This window comes from Poecilia reticulata, linkage group LG19, assembly GCF_000633615.1.
Source record: "Poecilia reticulata strain Guanapo linkage group LG19, Guppy_female_1.0+MT, whole genome shotgun sequence".
Taxonomy (NCBI): domain Eukaryota; kingdom Metazoa; phylum Chordata; class Actinopteri; order Cyprinodontiformes; family Poeciliidae; genus Poecilia; species Poecilia reticulata.
The window spans coordinates 28,133,838-28,148,978 of NC_024349.1; the positions used below are offsets into that span (position 1 = coordinate 28,133,838).

A 15,141-nucleotide genomic window follows, 5' to 3' on the forward strand; every position below is an offset into this window, starting at 1 on the left:
GGCATTAAAAGGACCTGGAACTTTTGTTTTTCCACTGAAAGCTCTGGTTTGCACAATAAATGCCATGAGGGTGAAGTTTTATGGATGATACTCTGATGTCCCATTCTCCTGAAGGCAGCACAGAGCTGCACCACCAAAAACTGACAAACACTGAAGAGAAGAAGAGCTATGATTAATGTAGTTACAGTTTTATCCATGTTTTAATGTTGCAGAGCTCAGTCGTTTTGCAAATAGTTCAAAGTTTAAACTGGCATGTTGTATATTTTTTATTTGGTCATTTTGTGGAATATTTAACAACTAGGTGATCAGTTGTTTAAGTGACTTTGATTAGAACCATCTGGCTAATAATATCCCTACTAATAATATCCATCAGAAGCTCTATAAAGTAGCATTCATTTAGTTGTTTCTACGGCTGTGTCTAAACAAGATATGCTACTTTTGTGCGATGTGAAATCTGCGAATATGAATTTGGATGAGATGGACATAGAGTATGTCTATGAGATGAATGAATTTAAACTTTAGAATTACTATGGAAACCACATTATGAGACTGAAGTTATAATCACATGAGGGTTTTCATAATTTCCCTTTGCTCCTTTTTTTTGTTGTAAGTTTCATCACAGAAATCAGAATTTTTTTTTTTTTTGCGAAAACTACAATGCTGTATTATTCTCCCTATATATGTAATGAACATACAGATAAAAGTTTGGTACATTTTGCTCATGTTTGTGTAGTTTTGTTAAACACTATGCACCATAGTGTTTAACAAAACTATATATATATATATGTACTACAAATTTTCTTGCTGCTTGTCTCCAGGTCCGGGTGAAGCCATGCCTGTCTCCCTGCTGTGGGCAGTGGATGTGTACGGGCGTGTCTACAGCCTGTCCACTGTAGGACAGCAATGGGAGCATTGCCGCAACACCCACCTGGAGTTCAAGCGAGTGACAGCAGCTCAGCAGTGCTGCTGGGGCATTGGCTGTGACAACAGCATCTACCTGAACGTCCACGCGTCTGACCTGCCAGTCCGCTACCAAGAGGACACATACGAAAATCAGGTTAGGCTCTTTTAATTATTGTCTCTTTGCAACATGTGAGAATTAGCTTGACAAGGACTGTGCTGCTTTTTTTTTCCCAGATTGCATGCATGAACTTAGTAAATTTCAGCTAGGAGAAACTTTCCAGAGAAAGAATCTTCAAAAGTGATCTGTTTGTCAGCTATGCTCATGCACACTTTACTTGGTACGTCTGATCAATGAACACAAATAGACCCCAGTTCCACACTTCCAGCAAGACAAAGCATCATTGTCACAGAGCTAAGTTATGTCAGAATGGCTTCTTATAGTTAGTTCACCTTCCTCCATTGGTCTCAAAAGTCATCAGATCTTGGTCCAATTGATCAAAGGAGATGACAAAAAAGGGATGGAAGTTTGACCAAAAGTTAAAATAGAAAGAAGGAGATAAGAAGAGAGGAGAAACAGAAGGATGAACAGAATACTAGAGAGCATCCCAGAGGTCTGTTTCTACACCTGCAGAAAGGGAGAGAAAAAAAAAAGAGACAAGCAACACATGCAGTTTTTCTGCTGGATATTTATTGCAACAATAAAGTCTCAAGTTTGAATCCTGACCAGGGTTGTTTCTCCATGCAATTTGCATGTTCTTCCTTTGCTTGTTGTGTTTCTTTGTGTGCTCTGGGTTCATCCAAAACACAAAAATTAGCTCTAAAATTTACTCTTGGTATGAGAGTCTTCCTGCATTATTTATTTTTTGGGGGAGAGATAAGGTTATTTTACATGTGTATCTCTGTGTCACCATGAGATGAACTGGTCAGCAGTCTGAGGTATACCTAGCCTCTTGCCCAAAAAACATTCAAGATAGGGACCAGAGGTCTTCAGCTCATCTATAGCTGATGAGCAGCTATAGACCATGGATAGTTGGTTGGTTGGTTGGTTGGTTGGTTGGTTGGTTGGTTGGTTGGTTGGTTGGTTGGTTGGTTGGTTGGTTGGTTGGTTGGNATGGATGGATGGATGGATGGATGGATGGATGGATGGATGGATGGATGGATGGATGGATGGATGGATGGATGGATGGATGGATGGATGGATGGATGTCATTTCTCCCTATTTTTCTTTTAGAGATGGAATCCCGTTGGCGGTTTCTCAGAGCGTCTGCTGCCAAGTGACCGCTGGCAGTGGAGTGACATCACAGGCCTGCAGCATCAACCCATGGCCAGCTTCCAGCTCCCTTCCAGCAGCTGGGAGTGGGAGGGAGACTGGTTTGTGGATGAAAACCTTGACGGAGAGCCCACAGAAAAAGAGGTAGTGTTTTGGTGAACTCAATTTTCTTTTTGCCCTTGCATTCATCTTGTGAATGCAAGGGCATCTTGTGAATGCCCTTGCATCACAAGATGCAAGATGCATCTTGTGATGCATCTTGTGTGCAAACACTTCAGTGTTTGTGTTTGCAGGGGTGGACATATGCCATGGATTTTCCTGCCACTTACACCAAGGACAAGAAGTGGAACTCCTGTGTCCGTCGCAGGCGATGGCTCCGCTACAGGAGGTACAAAGACATGGACACCTGGGCTAAGGTGTGTATGTTTGTGTGTGTGTGTGTGTGTGTGCGTGCGTGCGTGCGTGCGTGCGTGCGTGCGTGCGTGTGTGTGTGTGTGTGCGTGTGCGTGTGTGTGTGTCACAATATCTGTATGAGTTATGTTCACATACAATGTAGTGAATAAAATGTTTGTCCTCTTACAGGATACTTCAATTTTTTTTGCTTCACTGACACAATTAAAAGTTACAGATAATCAAACAAGTTTTAATATTGGATAAAGATAACTTGAGTAAATATAAAAATCTTCATTTTTCTTGGTGGAAAAAGTAATTATCCCTCTTATTCAGTCATGAACAAACTGTAATTCAACTAACATTTTTAGAAGAGATTTCTATCAGTCCAGAAAATCTGGCAAAGTTGTTTCTATGACTTTAGGACACTTTTTTATTTACTCTGTCTCATTCTAATTGTGTCTTGACAGATCCCTTCACAGCAGACAGCTCTACCAGATCCCTTTAGTGACATCAGCTGTGGAGGCTGGGAGATCAGTGAGGAGCCCCGGGGCCGGCTGTCTCTGTGGGCTGTGTCCCTGCAAGGAAAGGTACAGCTCCCCTCATCACACTACAGCTCACCACGGTCCACTTTATTCTGCTGTTTATTTCCTGTTTAGCTTGTTTTATGCAAATCAGATAGTGGTTCTTTCCTGGCATGGTATTTAACACTTATATTCAAATAATATTTTGCAGTTGACCAAAGAGCAAGTGTACTGTCACTCGTTATTATCTAACACTGTTTCTATTACCATCTAGGTGTGGTTCAGAGAAGGCATCTCTCACCACAACCCTGAGGGTTCTTCCTGGGTGGAGGTGCCTCCCCCTGGAGAAGTGGTCCAGATCAGCTGTGGTCCCGGGGACCTGGTCTGGGCTGTGCTGTGGGAGGGGCACCTGATTGTCAGAGAGGGCATTAGTCGAGACTGCCCAAGAGGTACACACTGAACTGTGCACATGCATTGTTGAAGCTTGTGGATTTTGTCTGAGAACTGCTTCCTGTGTGTTGCAGGTACTTCCTGGGCAGAGGTGGAGTCTCCGAGCCCTCAGGTGGGCGCTATACATGTCGCTGTAGGAGTTAATGTGGTCTGGGCTGTGACCAAAGATAATAAAGTAAGAAAATGGCATGTCTGTATAGATGTATGTATTGATGATTTTCTATACATTCTTAATTTCAATGTGTTTTCTGACAAAGTAATAATCATATTAACAAACGTATAAACCTTTCCAAAACTGATCTAAGTATCCGTTTTGGAAAAACGGATACTTAGATGTATCAGTTTTTCCAAATGTTTCCAATTGCCCAGTGGTGGTTGGTCATTTGAAGAAGCAGAAAAATCACAGTATCTTATTTCAGAGGAGAAAAGAGAGACTGTAGTCATCTGCTACTATTATAAGAGAAAAATAAATATCCTGGAGATTTACTCACCGGTACCTCAGGGCTTCAGAACTTTAAATCATGTCAAGGTTGAGATAAGACTAAAATTAGCTATACTTGGAAACTGAAACACCATCTGGTGTTGCAAAAAGGAAGTAGCATCTGTAGACAGCTACAGTGAAATTTATTACAGTAAAGTCTTTAGATTAAAAATAAAATCTTTTAACTGATGAATGCATGCAAAGAATGATGGGAATATAATCACTGTTGAAGTAGTTTGTCACCCTGCTGTCCTAGGTGTGGTTTAGGCGAGGTGTGAACTCTCATAACCCCTGTGGTTCCGGATGGATCAACATGGTTGGAGAAATGATCATGATCAACGTGGGCCTGAACGACCAGGTGACACAACACATCCAGACTCTAAATATTTAACTGTTAGAGAAATGTTCAGTTCTTCTGTGAATAAGAATATCTTTGACTTTGTTCCTACATACAGTATAAAACTAGTCAAACCCATTTAACTCATCCACATTTGCTACATTACAACCATAATCACCAACATATTTTATTGGGATTTTATGTGACAGACCAACACTATTTGCTGCATGAAAGGGAAATGGAAGGAAATGATACATGATTCTCAAATTTTGTAAAATTAAAATATGGAGAATGTTGTGTGATATGTATTCACACCTTTAAGATTTTATGTTTGGATGGACTGGACTATATTCCAGCTGAATACAAATGCACAATTTTTATTTGTAAAAAAAAAAAAAAAGGGCTAAAATCATGAGTATTTCCATCCCACCATTTCTGCCCTTTTTCTGCTAGTCTATCACATTATGTTGGAAAAATGTGGGTTATGGACAGTCTTGTGAGGCTCTGCCAAATTCTCAGTAAGTCATAACATGGCTCATCTCCTGTTTAAGGTGTGGGCCATTAGCTGTGAGGACCGGTTGGTGTACTTCAGACAGGGTGTTACCTCCAGTGAGCTGAGCGGTAAAACCTGGAAGGCCATCAGCATTCCTCGAGACGGGGAGCGATCCCACTCCAGTGCCAGTGCAAACAGTCAACACAGGTAAAGGCATCCCACAGGACTCAAACTAACATCTTTTCTCTGAGTCCACAACATGCATTTTAATATTCAAATGTCTGTAAAGCAGAGCTACTTCATGATTTAATTTCTGCTGACTTGAATCTCTGTCCTCTCCATAGTGCGGGTTGTTTTTTCTCCAGTGAAGTGCGGGCTCCATCAGTAGTCAGCGATGCTGAATTAGACCTAGAACATCCACCAGGGGATGTAGCCATCAGCAATGTCACGTTCCCTGGGCCGGACTCCTTCGTAGATGCCCCTACAAACTCCTCTTCATCACAACCGTGCGTCAAGCCCAACATCCCCAAGGTCACAAGCGACAGCTTTATCTCTGAACTCGTCTCTGACCGAAAACCAGCAAAGACATCTGGAGGTGTTGAATCAGCCTCTCCTGCTGTCCTGGAGGAGGTCGTTCCTGATGAAGGAGAGGCTGACGTTCTGTCCAGTAACAGTGATGTTACCATTACTGGGTCTGGTGGTCCTCCTGACCCCCAGTGGAGTAACGTAGATCTGGAGGAGGCACAGATCCAAAATGGCCAAACGGGAGCAGTGGCAGACTCCGTTGACTCCTGCAGCCTGTCGTCAGTGGCAACCTACAGCCTGGCCATGGAGGATCAGTATGGGGTGGACGAGCACCCTCTGTGGGCGTGGGTCAGTGGAGGAGGCTGCTCTGTGGACAGCCACTCTCAACTCAACTGGTTCAGCTGCTCTTTGAACACGTGTATGTTATGTTGTGAAATGACTCAATGGGAAATGTTCTTACAGCTAGAATTCTGAAATATTACGTCTAATTCTAGTCAGATGTTTACATACACGCATCATGTTCATTAATATCATATCACCCAAGTTCAGTATTTTTTTCCGCAAATACAGCCAAAATTATACATACACGGCCAGATTTAGGGCTGCAGCTAATGATTATTTTAGAACTTGGCTGATCTATCTATTATTCTGACAATTAATTGATTAACTGGATAAAAAAATTGGCACATTCTGTGGATTTTGTTGCCTAAAATGCAATAATAGGATTCCTTTAGTGACCATTTCTTGCAAAGGATGCTTTACTTGTCTTACTTGTCTTTCACCAGCCATGCTCCAGTCAGTCCAGTCCATGAGTCTGTCCATGACTCCTGCTCAGACAGCTGCTTGGCGGAAACAAATCTTTGAGCAGCTTAGTGAAAGGTCCAAGAGAGAGATGGACAATTTCAGACATTATGAACAAGCCATTGAGCAGGTGCGTGCAGTACACTCTGAAAAATGATAAGCTTTTAGATCATAAAGAGTACCTTTTCATTGACACCCATTTACGGTTTGACTTGAACTCCAATTTGTGTTGGCAGTCGGTGTGGGTAAAGAAGGGAGCCATGCAGTGGTGGAGAGACTGGAAGCCGCACAAGTGGATGGATGTTCACTTTGCTCTGGAACAGTTTTCTGGAGCTGAGGGACACAAGGATGGAATCTTATTCATTTATTACAATTATTATGAGGAGAAGAAGGTAAAAATGTAAAGTTGGTAAAACTAAATAAAAAAAACGCAATTTGCTCACAACATAAATTTGACTCGTACATTTACAATATACCTAATTTATACATGTGGATAAGCTCCGGTCGCATTTCATAAATTCTCAGGTTGAATTTGTGTCTGTTTGTCTAAAAACTAGAGCCACAAAACTCCAAAGATGAATGTTTTCCATTCTTCTACTTTTTCTCCTTCCTCTGTCTTTTCTCAGTACCTCCATGCCTTCATTAATGAAGTAACCATCCTGGTTCCTGTTCTCAACGACTCCAAGCACACTTTTGCCATCTACACTCCTGAACGTACCAAACAGAGGTGGCCAATAAGAGTGGCAGCTGGCACAGAGCTGGAGATGTATGATTGGGTGTGTAGAAAGAGAAAGCTACCATCAAAAATGAAACATTTTAGTCCTATGATTCCTGTTGGCACAACTTTGATAAGAAGATGAATACCTGCTCATGTCTTTTACCATGCATTTTTTTGTGATTACTTACCCTGTGATTACATAAAAGCAGGTCATGTAAAGTAGTTTTGCTCTCTTTTACATTCTTTCTGCTTTCCAGCTGGCTTTGTTGAGTGTTTCCTGCTGCGACTCCAGAGGAATCTACGGTTCTCCGTCCAAACAGGCGATCTGGTCCATCACCTGTAAAGGGGACATCTTTGTCAGTGAGCCCTCCTCTGCCCTCGAAGCCATGCCTTACCCCACACCCTGTGATCAAATGTAAGAAAAACTGCCGAGAGCATTTACTGTGAACTATGTTAAGGCCACAAATTGTGTTTAATTAGGATATTATATGACCGACAAACAGTAGGTAGTCCATGTTTGTTAGGTGGAATAGAATAGAATAGAATAGATTAGAATATACTTTATTGATCCCCAAGGGGAAATTACTTGTATGCTGACAGCTGCTCCATTCAAAAGTATTCAATATTGGTAAATACTAATATAACCATGAGCAATATAACATTTATAAAAATATATATACATATGTGTCATATTGCGATTTAAATATGACTAATTATAAAATAAATATATAAAATACATAATACTGGGCTGCACAGTGGCGCAGTTGGTAGAGCTGTTGCCTTGCAGCAAGAAGGTTCTGGGTTCAATTCCCGGCCTGGGGTCTTTCTGCATGGAGTTTGCATGTTCTCCCTGTGCATGCGTGGGTTTTCTCCCGGTACTCCGGTTTCCTCCCACAGTCCAAAAACATGACTGTCAGGTTAATTGGTCTCTCTAAATTGTCCCTAGGTGTGAGAGTGTGTGTGCATGGTTGTGTGTCCTGTGTGTCTCTGTGTTGCCCTGCGACAGACTGGCGACCTGTCCAGGGTGAACCCCGCCTCTCGCCCGGAACGTTAGCTGGAGATGGGCACCAGCAACCCTCCCGACCCCACTGAGGGACAAGGGTGAAAGAAAATGGATGGATGGATGGAAAATACATAAATAAAGAAAATAAGAATGCACATAGAAATATATCAAAATATAAATAAATCTATGAATACATAAGAATGCATTAGTGTTGCCCCTGTGATGTATTTAAATAAAAGTTGTGAGTTTGCTGTGAGTCTTTCTGTTTTGTTGGTGCAGGTTCTGGCGGCAGGTAGGAGGCCACCTGCGTTTAGTGGAGTGCAACAGTCTGGGGATAGTTTGGGGCATCGGATTTGACCACACCGCCTGGGTCCACACCGGAGGCTATGGAGGAGGCTTCTTCCAGGGCTTGGCCAGCAGCACAGATAATATTTACACCCAGACTGACGTCAAGAGCGTTTACATCTATGAGAACCAGAGATGGAACCCTGTCACTGGCTACACCAACAGGTGTTTTACATGCAGATGTTTCCAAGTTCTTTGTGTATAGCAATCATAAATGAAACACATGTAGGCTTATTGTGATTTAATCTATTTAATAATTGTATTATGCTCTTTCTGACCCATGTAAATTGGGTTTTCCTCCTTTTAGAGGCCTTCCAACAGACCGCTACATGTGGAGTGATGCGTCAGGATTACGCGAGTGCACTAAGACTGGTACAAAACCCCCTTCTCCTCAGTGGACATGGGTAATCTGAGCTCACCTCTAGTATTTATTCTCGACTTCTGAGAACATTTAATCCAACAGCTGCAGGTGCATGTAGTGTTTCATGTTTCACTTCTCTTTACCTTGTCCAGGTGTCTGACTGGGCTGTTGACTACAGCGTCTCCGGGGGAACAGACAGAGAGGGCTGGCAATATGCTGCAGATTTTCCAGCGTAGGTTTCCTTTCAGGCTACACTTTACGTGACTTAATCTTTAATAAATTTTTTTTCTGTTCCTTCTAATTCATTCATCCACTCCCTCCATGTCCTCTGGTAGGTCCTATCATGGCTTTAAAACCATAAAGGACTTTGTGCGGCGAAGGCGATGGGCCAGGTATTTACAGAAAGAGCAAACCAGTGATGAGTGAAGTATTCTGTTAGTGGGTTAAATGGATCATTGAGGGTTGATGTTTGTATTTTTTTTTTGTTTGGAATATTTAAGATATTTTATAAAAGATTCTTTTTACATATTTGTTAAAACTGATGCTGTCATGACAATACGGTTTGAAACCGATAATCTGTTAAAAAATTTATCTTCTCTATTCCCTCCCAGTGCTAACTAGACACAACCAGTCAGAGCCAGGAGGAGGGTCTAGCTCTGTCAATCATACTTGTATATATGCTGCTCCCCATTGTCCTCTGCTATGCTAAAGCTTCTTCCCGATAGCAGTCTGCCAGGGATGCTAAGGCTAGTTAGTATTGCCATTGATAACAGAGGAGCAGTTTTCCTGGAACAGTAAGTTGCTTCTCCATTATTAGCACATTGACCAATGCATAGATGAGAGTGATTGACAGCGCTAAGCCCCTCCTCCTGACTCTGATTGGTTGTTTTTGTTGGGCAGCGGTATATTTCTTCAGACGGCATTACCAGTATTTTCACAGATTGCCTGTCCCATGTTATATTGTCACAACATGGTAACATTTTTAATAAATATGTAAAAAAGAAAAAAAAAATTAAATAAAATTTACATTTTTGAGCTTTAACATAAGCTTCCTGCTTCTGTTTTATTTCACCCATTGCATAGGAGGTGTAAATTGACAACAACAGGACCTTGGCAGGAAATTCCACCAATCCCACTGAGTGATGTCACAATCCTGCCTTGTGCTGCTCAGAGCAGCGTGGATACAGTTCCTGTGTGGGCCATCAGCAACAAAGGAGACGTCCTGTGTCGACTGGGAGTCACCCTGCTGACACCTGCTGTGAGTTACTAATGTGCAAAATGACACTCAATGCACCAGCCTGACACCTTATGGGTATCCATAACAACCACTTCAATGGGAGTTTTCTAACATTAGGAGTAAGATTACTGTAAAAGGTTACTGTCTACTCTCTAAAGTTCGCTTTAGTCAGCTCTGGAGCAAAATGAGGGAACGTAGATTACAGTAACCAGGTGATCAAATAATATTTGGCTAATAGCAAGACAGCTCCAAAAATGAGAAGACAGTGAAGAACATTCAATAATTTTGTCGCTCATTATACAGAAGGTAAAATAACTATTTAACACATCACAAGTTTTCATAGTGAACATATCCTAAAGGTGCTACTGACATGAAATGTTCTCATTTAATCCATCCATAGAAAGAAACCAAAACAAATATGTTCAACATTTAAGTTATGTGTCATAATATGAAATGGCAGAGGAAAAAAGTATTGAATACACAGAAAGGGAGGTGAAAAAAGTAATGAAGAACCAAGACACCAGCTGACATCCGTCTGACTGTCTGTCTGTCTGTCAAATTGTTTTCTTGTCCTTCAAGAAAACATAATTTTCTTGAAGGACAAGAAAATTCCTTCAAGAAAAGGAATTTTCTTGAAAATTCCTTTTCAAGAAAATTGAAATTGTCTGTCTGTCAAGATGTCTGTCAAATTATGTTTTCTTGTCCTTCCACCTAACAATCATGCATTTCTTTGTGTTGGTCTGTCACAAAAAGTCCAGATGAAATACTTCTACTTGTGGTAAAATGTGAAAAGGTTAATGGGGTATGAATAATACTGCTGCTAAGTGGTACCGTATTTTCCGCACTATAAGGCGCACCTAAAAACCTTCAATTTCCTCAAAAGCCGACAGTGCGCCTTATAATCCGGTGCGCCTTATATATGGACCAATATTGAGCCAGAACAGGTCTAGCAACTGCGGTAAGCAGCCGCCGACTTAATTATTGCCCGTAGTAGAAGAAGCTGGCGGTGCATGCTGGAATAGTTGTCAGAACGCTGGTTTGTTAATAAAGTTTGACTGATCTATCTACCTACCGACCTGATAATCATTTAGTTTGCAGGTCATTTAGCACCACGTTCTCCACCAACATGCTGTGCGCGAACAGAGAAGGGTGACCATCGTCCGGCCACGCCCCAGCCCAGTCGCGGAAGGCTCTCCTCGCCGACCCGAGATGGACTGTTTTGTTGACATTCTTTATGTCAACAAAGTGGCTTTAGATATTCATCCGGGGTGCTTCGACTAGGGTTACCAAGGGACCAGCCCCTATACATTTAAAGCCGGGGGGTCAGGGGAAGAGAGACAGAGACTGCGGCGGCAGCGTGTCGGTTGGTCTGTGTTACCCAGAAAGCAGTTGGGCACAATATCGCAACACCAACACCGTGAGTGAAACAATGACTGGGGCAGCCTACTATATAAAGCAGTGGTCCCCTACCTTTTTATTACCATGGACCGGTCAAGACTTGGAAATTTTGCTGCGGCCTGGAAGGGGGGGATTTTCTTCTGGAATGGTTGGGGACCACTGATATAAAGTACTTGGAGACCACTGCTTTATTATTACACATCCACATTTGTAGAGTATGGAACAAATCGCATCCCGTATAGGTTCAATACGGGACGGGTGGCAACCCTAACTGTATCGTCTATTCCAGGGGTGCCCAAAATCGGTCCTCGGGGCCGGCATCCTGCATGTTTTAGTTCTGTCCCTGGTGGTAGTAACAATCTTTTCAGCATGTCAATGTTCTCCTTGGGTCTCTAATGAGCCATCATTTGATCCAGGTGTGTTAAACCAGGGAGAAAACTAAAACATGCAGGATGCCGGCCCTCGAGGACCGACTTTGGACACCCCTGGTCTATTCTATGCGCCTTAAAATGCGGTGCGCCTTATATATGAAAAAAGTTTTAAAATAGACCATTCATTGAAGGTGCGCCTTATAATCCGGTGCGTCTTATTGTGCGGAAAATACCGTAGTTGTTATATCTTCCTGTCTGTATGTCAGGGAACCTCATGGCTTCATGTGGGGACAGACCAGCCCTTCAAGTCCATCTCTGTTGGGGCTGCCAGCCAGGTGTGGGGCGTGGCCCGGGACGGCTCGGCCTTCTACCGGGGGTCAGTCTCAGGACTGAATCCAGCAGGTCAGCAGGAGGATCTGAGACTGTCTGAAAACCATGAGCTGAACATCATAAAAAATGTCTGTTTTGTTAAAAGACTTTAACATTGAAATAAAATCAAGCCAATTAAAAGAACATAGTAACTTATGCCGCTTCTGATTAAAGATAGCCTAGCGCTCAAGTATCAAAGTGCTCTATCTCCATCTGCAGGGGACTGTTGGTACCACATCCCCTCTCCGGCTAAGCAGAAGCTGAAGCAGGTGTCTGTAGGCAGGACGTCAGTTTACACTGTGGACGAGAATGGTAAGGACACTGTTTCTGTGTTTATGGCAAAATCTTCTGAACAACTTCACTGTACAGAGTGCCTTTTTGTACGTTTCCTCTGCTCATGTGTAGGTAACCTGTGGTACAGACAGGGAGTGACCCCCAGCTACCCTCAGGGCTCATCCTGGGAGCACATCTCAAACAACGTACGCAAAGTCTCTGTGGGACCACTGGATCAGGTGGGTTCATGGATATTTCAGGCATTTTGTTTGGGACCAGAAAAAAAGAGATGATAAGAAAACCATTTGGGATGGAAAGATTTATTTTTTATTTTTTACATAAATAATTTTTTTTGCTCTGTGTTTGAGGCTTGGATGAATGTGTGTTTACATTTTCAGTTCTTAGCATGCACCCGTTTGTTGCTTCCTGGGTTGATTGAATTGCTTTATGTGTTACTGTAGTTGTGGATCATAGCAGACAAGGTTCAGGGCAGCCACAGTCTGAGCTGTGGGACGGTGTGCCATCGACTCGGAGTCCAGCCCATGGAACCCAAGGGGCAATCATGGGACTATGGCATTGGGGTAAAACTATTCAGGATGGGACTCTGACACTAATGGAATTTAATGTCATAAACATCCAAACACTCCTGGGATATGAACCTGTAATTGCTACTTCCCTCTCTGTATTCCCCCTCTGCAGGGCGGATGGGACCATATTACAGTGAGAGGAAACTCCATGGAGCCACCTCGGATCTGTCTTCCCTCCATGACAGAGCCGTCGCCCCGAGCCGCTCACACCCCACCCCCAACCGCACCCTGAGCTCCTAATCCCACCATGTAGCCGTCAAACTCCAGAATAACTTTGTAATACACTTACTTTTAAGGGACATTTTGGCCTTTTAGGTTTAAAGTTGCGGGCAAGTATTACATTCAGAGAAGCTGAGCCAGTCTAATATTTTACCAGACATTCAAGATCTATAAGTGAGTTATTGTTTTCTGTGTGTTTTGTTCCTTTATAGTGGTGTTTGTATTTTGTTGTTAAGGTTGATGGATTTTTCTCAGTAGACCTAAACGTGAATTCTTTATTTCGTGTTTGTGTGTGTGGTTTGTTTGTGTCAATCTGTGCAAGTCAATTTAACTTGACAATAGCAATTTTTTTTTGTTTTTTATTTAATTAGGCAGCACAGTAATTACCCATAAATTTTCTGTTGAATTTAGTTCTGAACTTTGGCCATTTCCCTAACATGATATTGTTCTTTTTGTTTAACGACTGTAAAATTTGGAGAAAAAAAAAGTGTCAGCAGGTTAAGCTTTCTAGGTGAAGGTTTTGGGCCAAAACTGACTGGTATGTGAAGCCATTCTTGACAAAAACTTCTCTTAGCAAACCTAGAGCATGATGATGCCACTACCAGTTTTAGCTTGGGCATGATGTTCTGGATGTTTCCTTTAGAAGAGATGTCTTGTAACCCTACGCTTACTTGGAAAAATTTCCAGATTTTTGTTTTTCTGTGGTTTTTTTGTCATTGCTTTATAGTATACAGATTAATACTTTAACTCAGTAAGATTCCTCTGATGCTTTGGAACTTCCTTGAAAAATATGGATGGAAAATGACCAGGAAAATCCAGTTTGGAACGGTCAAATTATTAGAGCTGAAACAGATTTATTATAAATAGCAGCAAATGTGAATTTAAGCCTTATCCATATTTATTTCACCAGGTTATTGCAGACATTTTGGAGTTTCTTTGTCTTGTAGAATTTGTTTTTTACTCAAATTGCAAAATATGTTATTCAAATAATTTGAGGGAAAGGTTTTAAAAATCCCCATCAGAATGAATGTTTTGTTTGTCTCAAGAAGCAGGCATTTTAACAGGGGTGTGCAGACATTTGAGAGTTATTGTATATGTAACAGGGTGGGAAAAAAAGTCAAAATTTGGAACCACCTTTCTTTGGCTGCTTCTTGTTGTTTTACACCCTCTTAGCTGCGCTGCGTCTCAAACCGGTTCTTTTTAATCGCTTCAGGAACAGAAAGATTCGTTAACAAACGCTACAGATCCCAGCAAAGTCTATGAATTATAAACAGTCATTTTTAAGCAGCAGAAAGCATGAAAAAATAAGACAAAACACTGATGTGTCACAACTGCTTTCATTTGACTGTCAGTGGAGCTAGCCACTTTGAAATATTTTATTTTTGAAAAGTTGCTGTGGTGCATGTGCAATATTTAGCATTATCAAAAGGGAAAAAGGGGATTACTTGAAAAAAAAAAAGATGGTATTTGAAATGCTTAAACTAACCCTTCCTCTTTCTCAGGGGTGATTGCATCTGCATGTTGTTTACTTCCTTTGACCAGATGATGAGACAATGACTGAGCAGTTGTAAAGAAAAACTATTTTGGTTTTTGTAAATAGAAATATAGCAAGCATTGGTAACGTAAAGATGGATTTTCTGATTTCTGTTTCTGAGGACTGGGGTGATATATTAGGTTATAAAATGGTGCTTTAATAATTGGCATAGCATCCTGCTGTTTGACTGCTGAATCGTTAGTAAATGTTGATCATGTGCTGATATGTGGCTGTTATCTGTAAATAGTAATCATCTTGTGTAATATGATCAAATTGTGCATCGACCAAAATGAATAAAAGTTGGTGTCAATAAATAAATGGTTTTATTGATAGCAACTACTCAAATAGCTTTTTTCTTCTTTTCTGATTTTTTTTTTCAGAAACTTTGGCATAAATGGAAACAAAGGAGGAAAATAAAGAAAAACAAAACACACTTTAAAGCTGAATTTAGCCAATCAGATTATGATGCAGAAAATGCAAAAAGGCCTTCTCAGTTTAATCATAGTTGATTATCGGGGTCTCACACGATCTTGTGCAACAAAAACCTGCTGC

The 15,141-nt window shown here is 41.5% G+C and overlaps 1 protein-coding gene across 1 annotated transcript in view; it reads left to right on the forward strand.

Annotated features, from left to right (window-relative positions):
• Positions 1-14,928, forward strand: part of tecpr1a (tectonin beta-propeller repeat containing 1a) — a 19,565-nt gene extending 4,637 nt beyond the window's left edge. The window contains exons 2-24 of the mRNA XM_008438162.2: positions 819-1,057; positions 2,135-2,317; positions 2,467-2,589; positions 3,034-3,153; positions 3,362-3,536; positions 3,612-3,712; positions 4,275-4,376; positions 4,907-5,055; positions 5,193-5,791; positions 6,159-6,304; positions 6,411-6,566; positions 6,801-6,950; positions 7,150-7,307; positions 8,175-8,405; positions 8,548-8,644; positions 8,754-8,833; positions 8,937-8,993; positions 9,685-9,859; positions 11,874-12,009; positions 12,196-12,288; positions 12,382-12,488; positions 12,711-12,830; positions 12,949-14,928. Of these exons, the coding sequence (XP_008436384.1) occupies positions 833-1,057; positions 2,135-2,317; positions 2,467-2,589; positions 3,034-3,153; positions 3,362-3,536; positions 3,612-3,712; positions 4,275-4,376; positions 4,907-5,055; positions 5,193-5,791; positions 6,159-6,304; positions 6,411-6,566; positions 6,801-6,950; positions 7,150-7,307; positions 8,175-8,405; positions 8,548-8,644; positions 8,754-8,833; positions 8,937-8,993; positions 9,685-9,859; positions 11,874-12,009; positions 12,196-12,288; positions 12,382-12,488; positions 12,711-12,830; positions 12,949-13,068 (3,603 nt within the window). The 5' untranslated portion in view covers positions 819-832 and the 3' untranslated portion in view covers positions 13,069-14,928. The remainder of the gene's footprint in view (positions 1-818; positions 1,058-2,134; positions 2,318-2,466; positions 2,590-3,033; positions 3,154-3,361; positions 3,537-3,611; positions 3,713-4,274; positions 4,377-4,906; positions 5,056-5,192; positions 5,792-6,158; positions 6,305-6,410; positions 6,567-6,800; positions 6,951-7,149; positions 7,308-8,174; positions 8,406-8,547; positions 8,645-8,753; positions 8,834-8,936; positions 8,994-9,684; positions 9,860-11,873; positions 12,010-12,195; positions 12,289-12,381; positions 12,489-12,710; positions 12,831-12,948) is intronic.
• Positions 14,929-15,141: the final 213 nt, after the last annotated feature.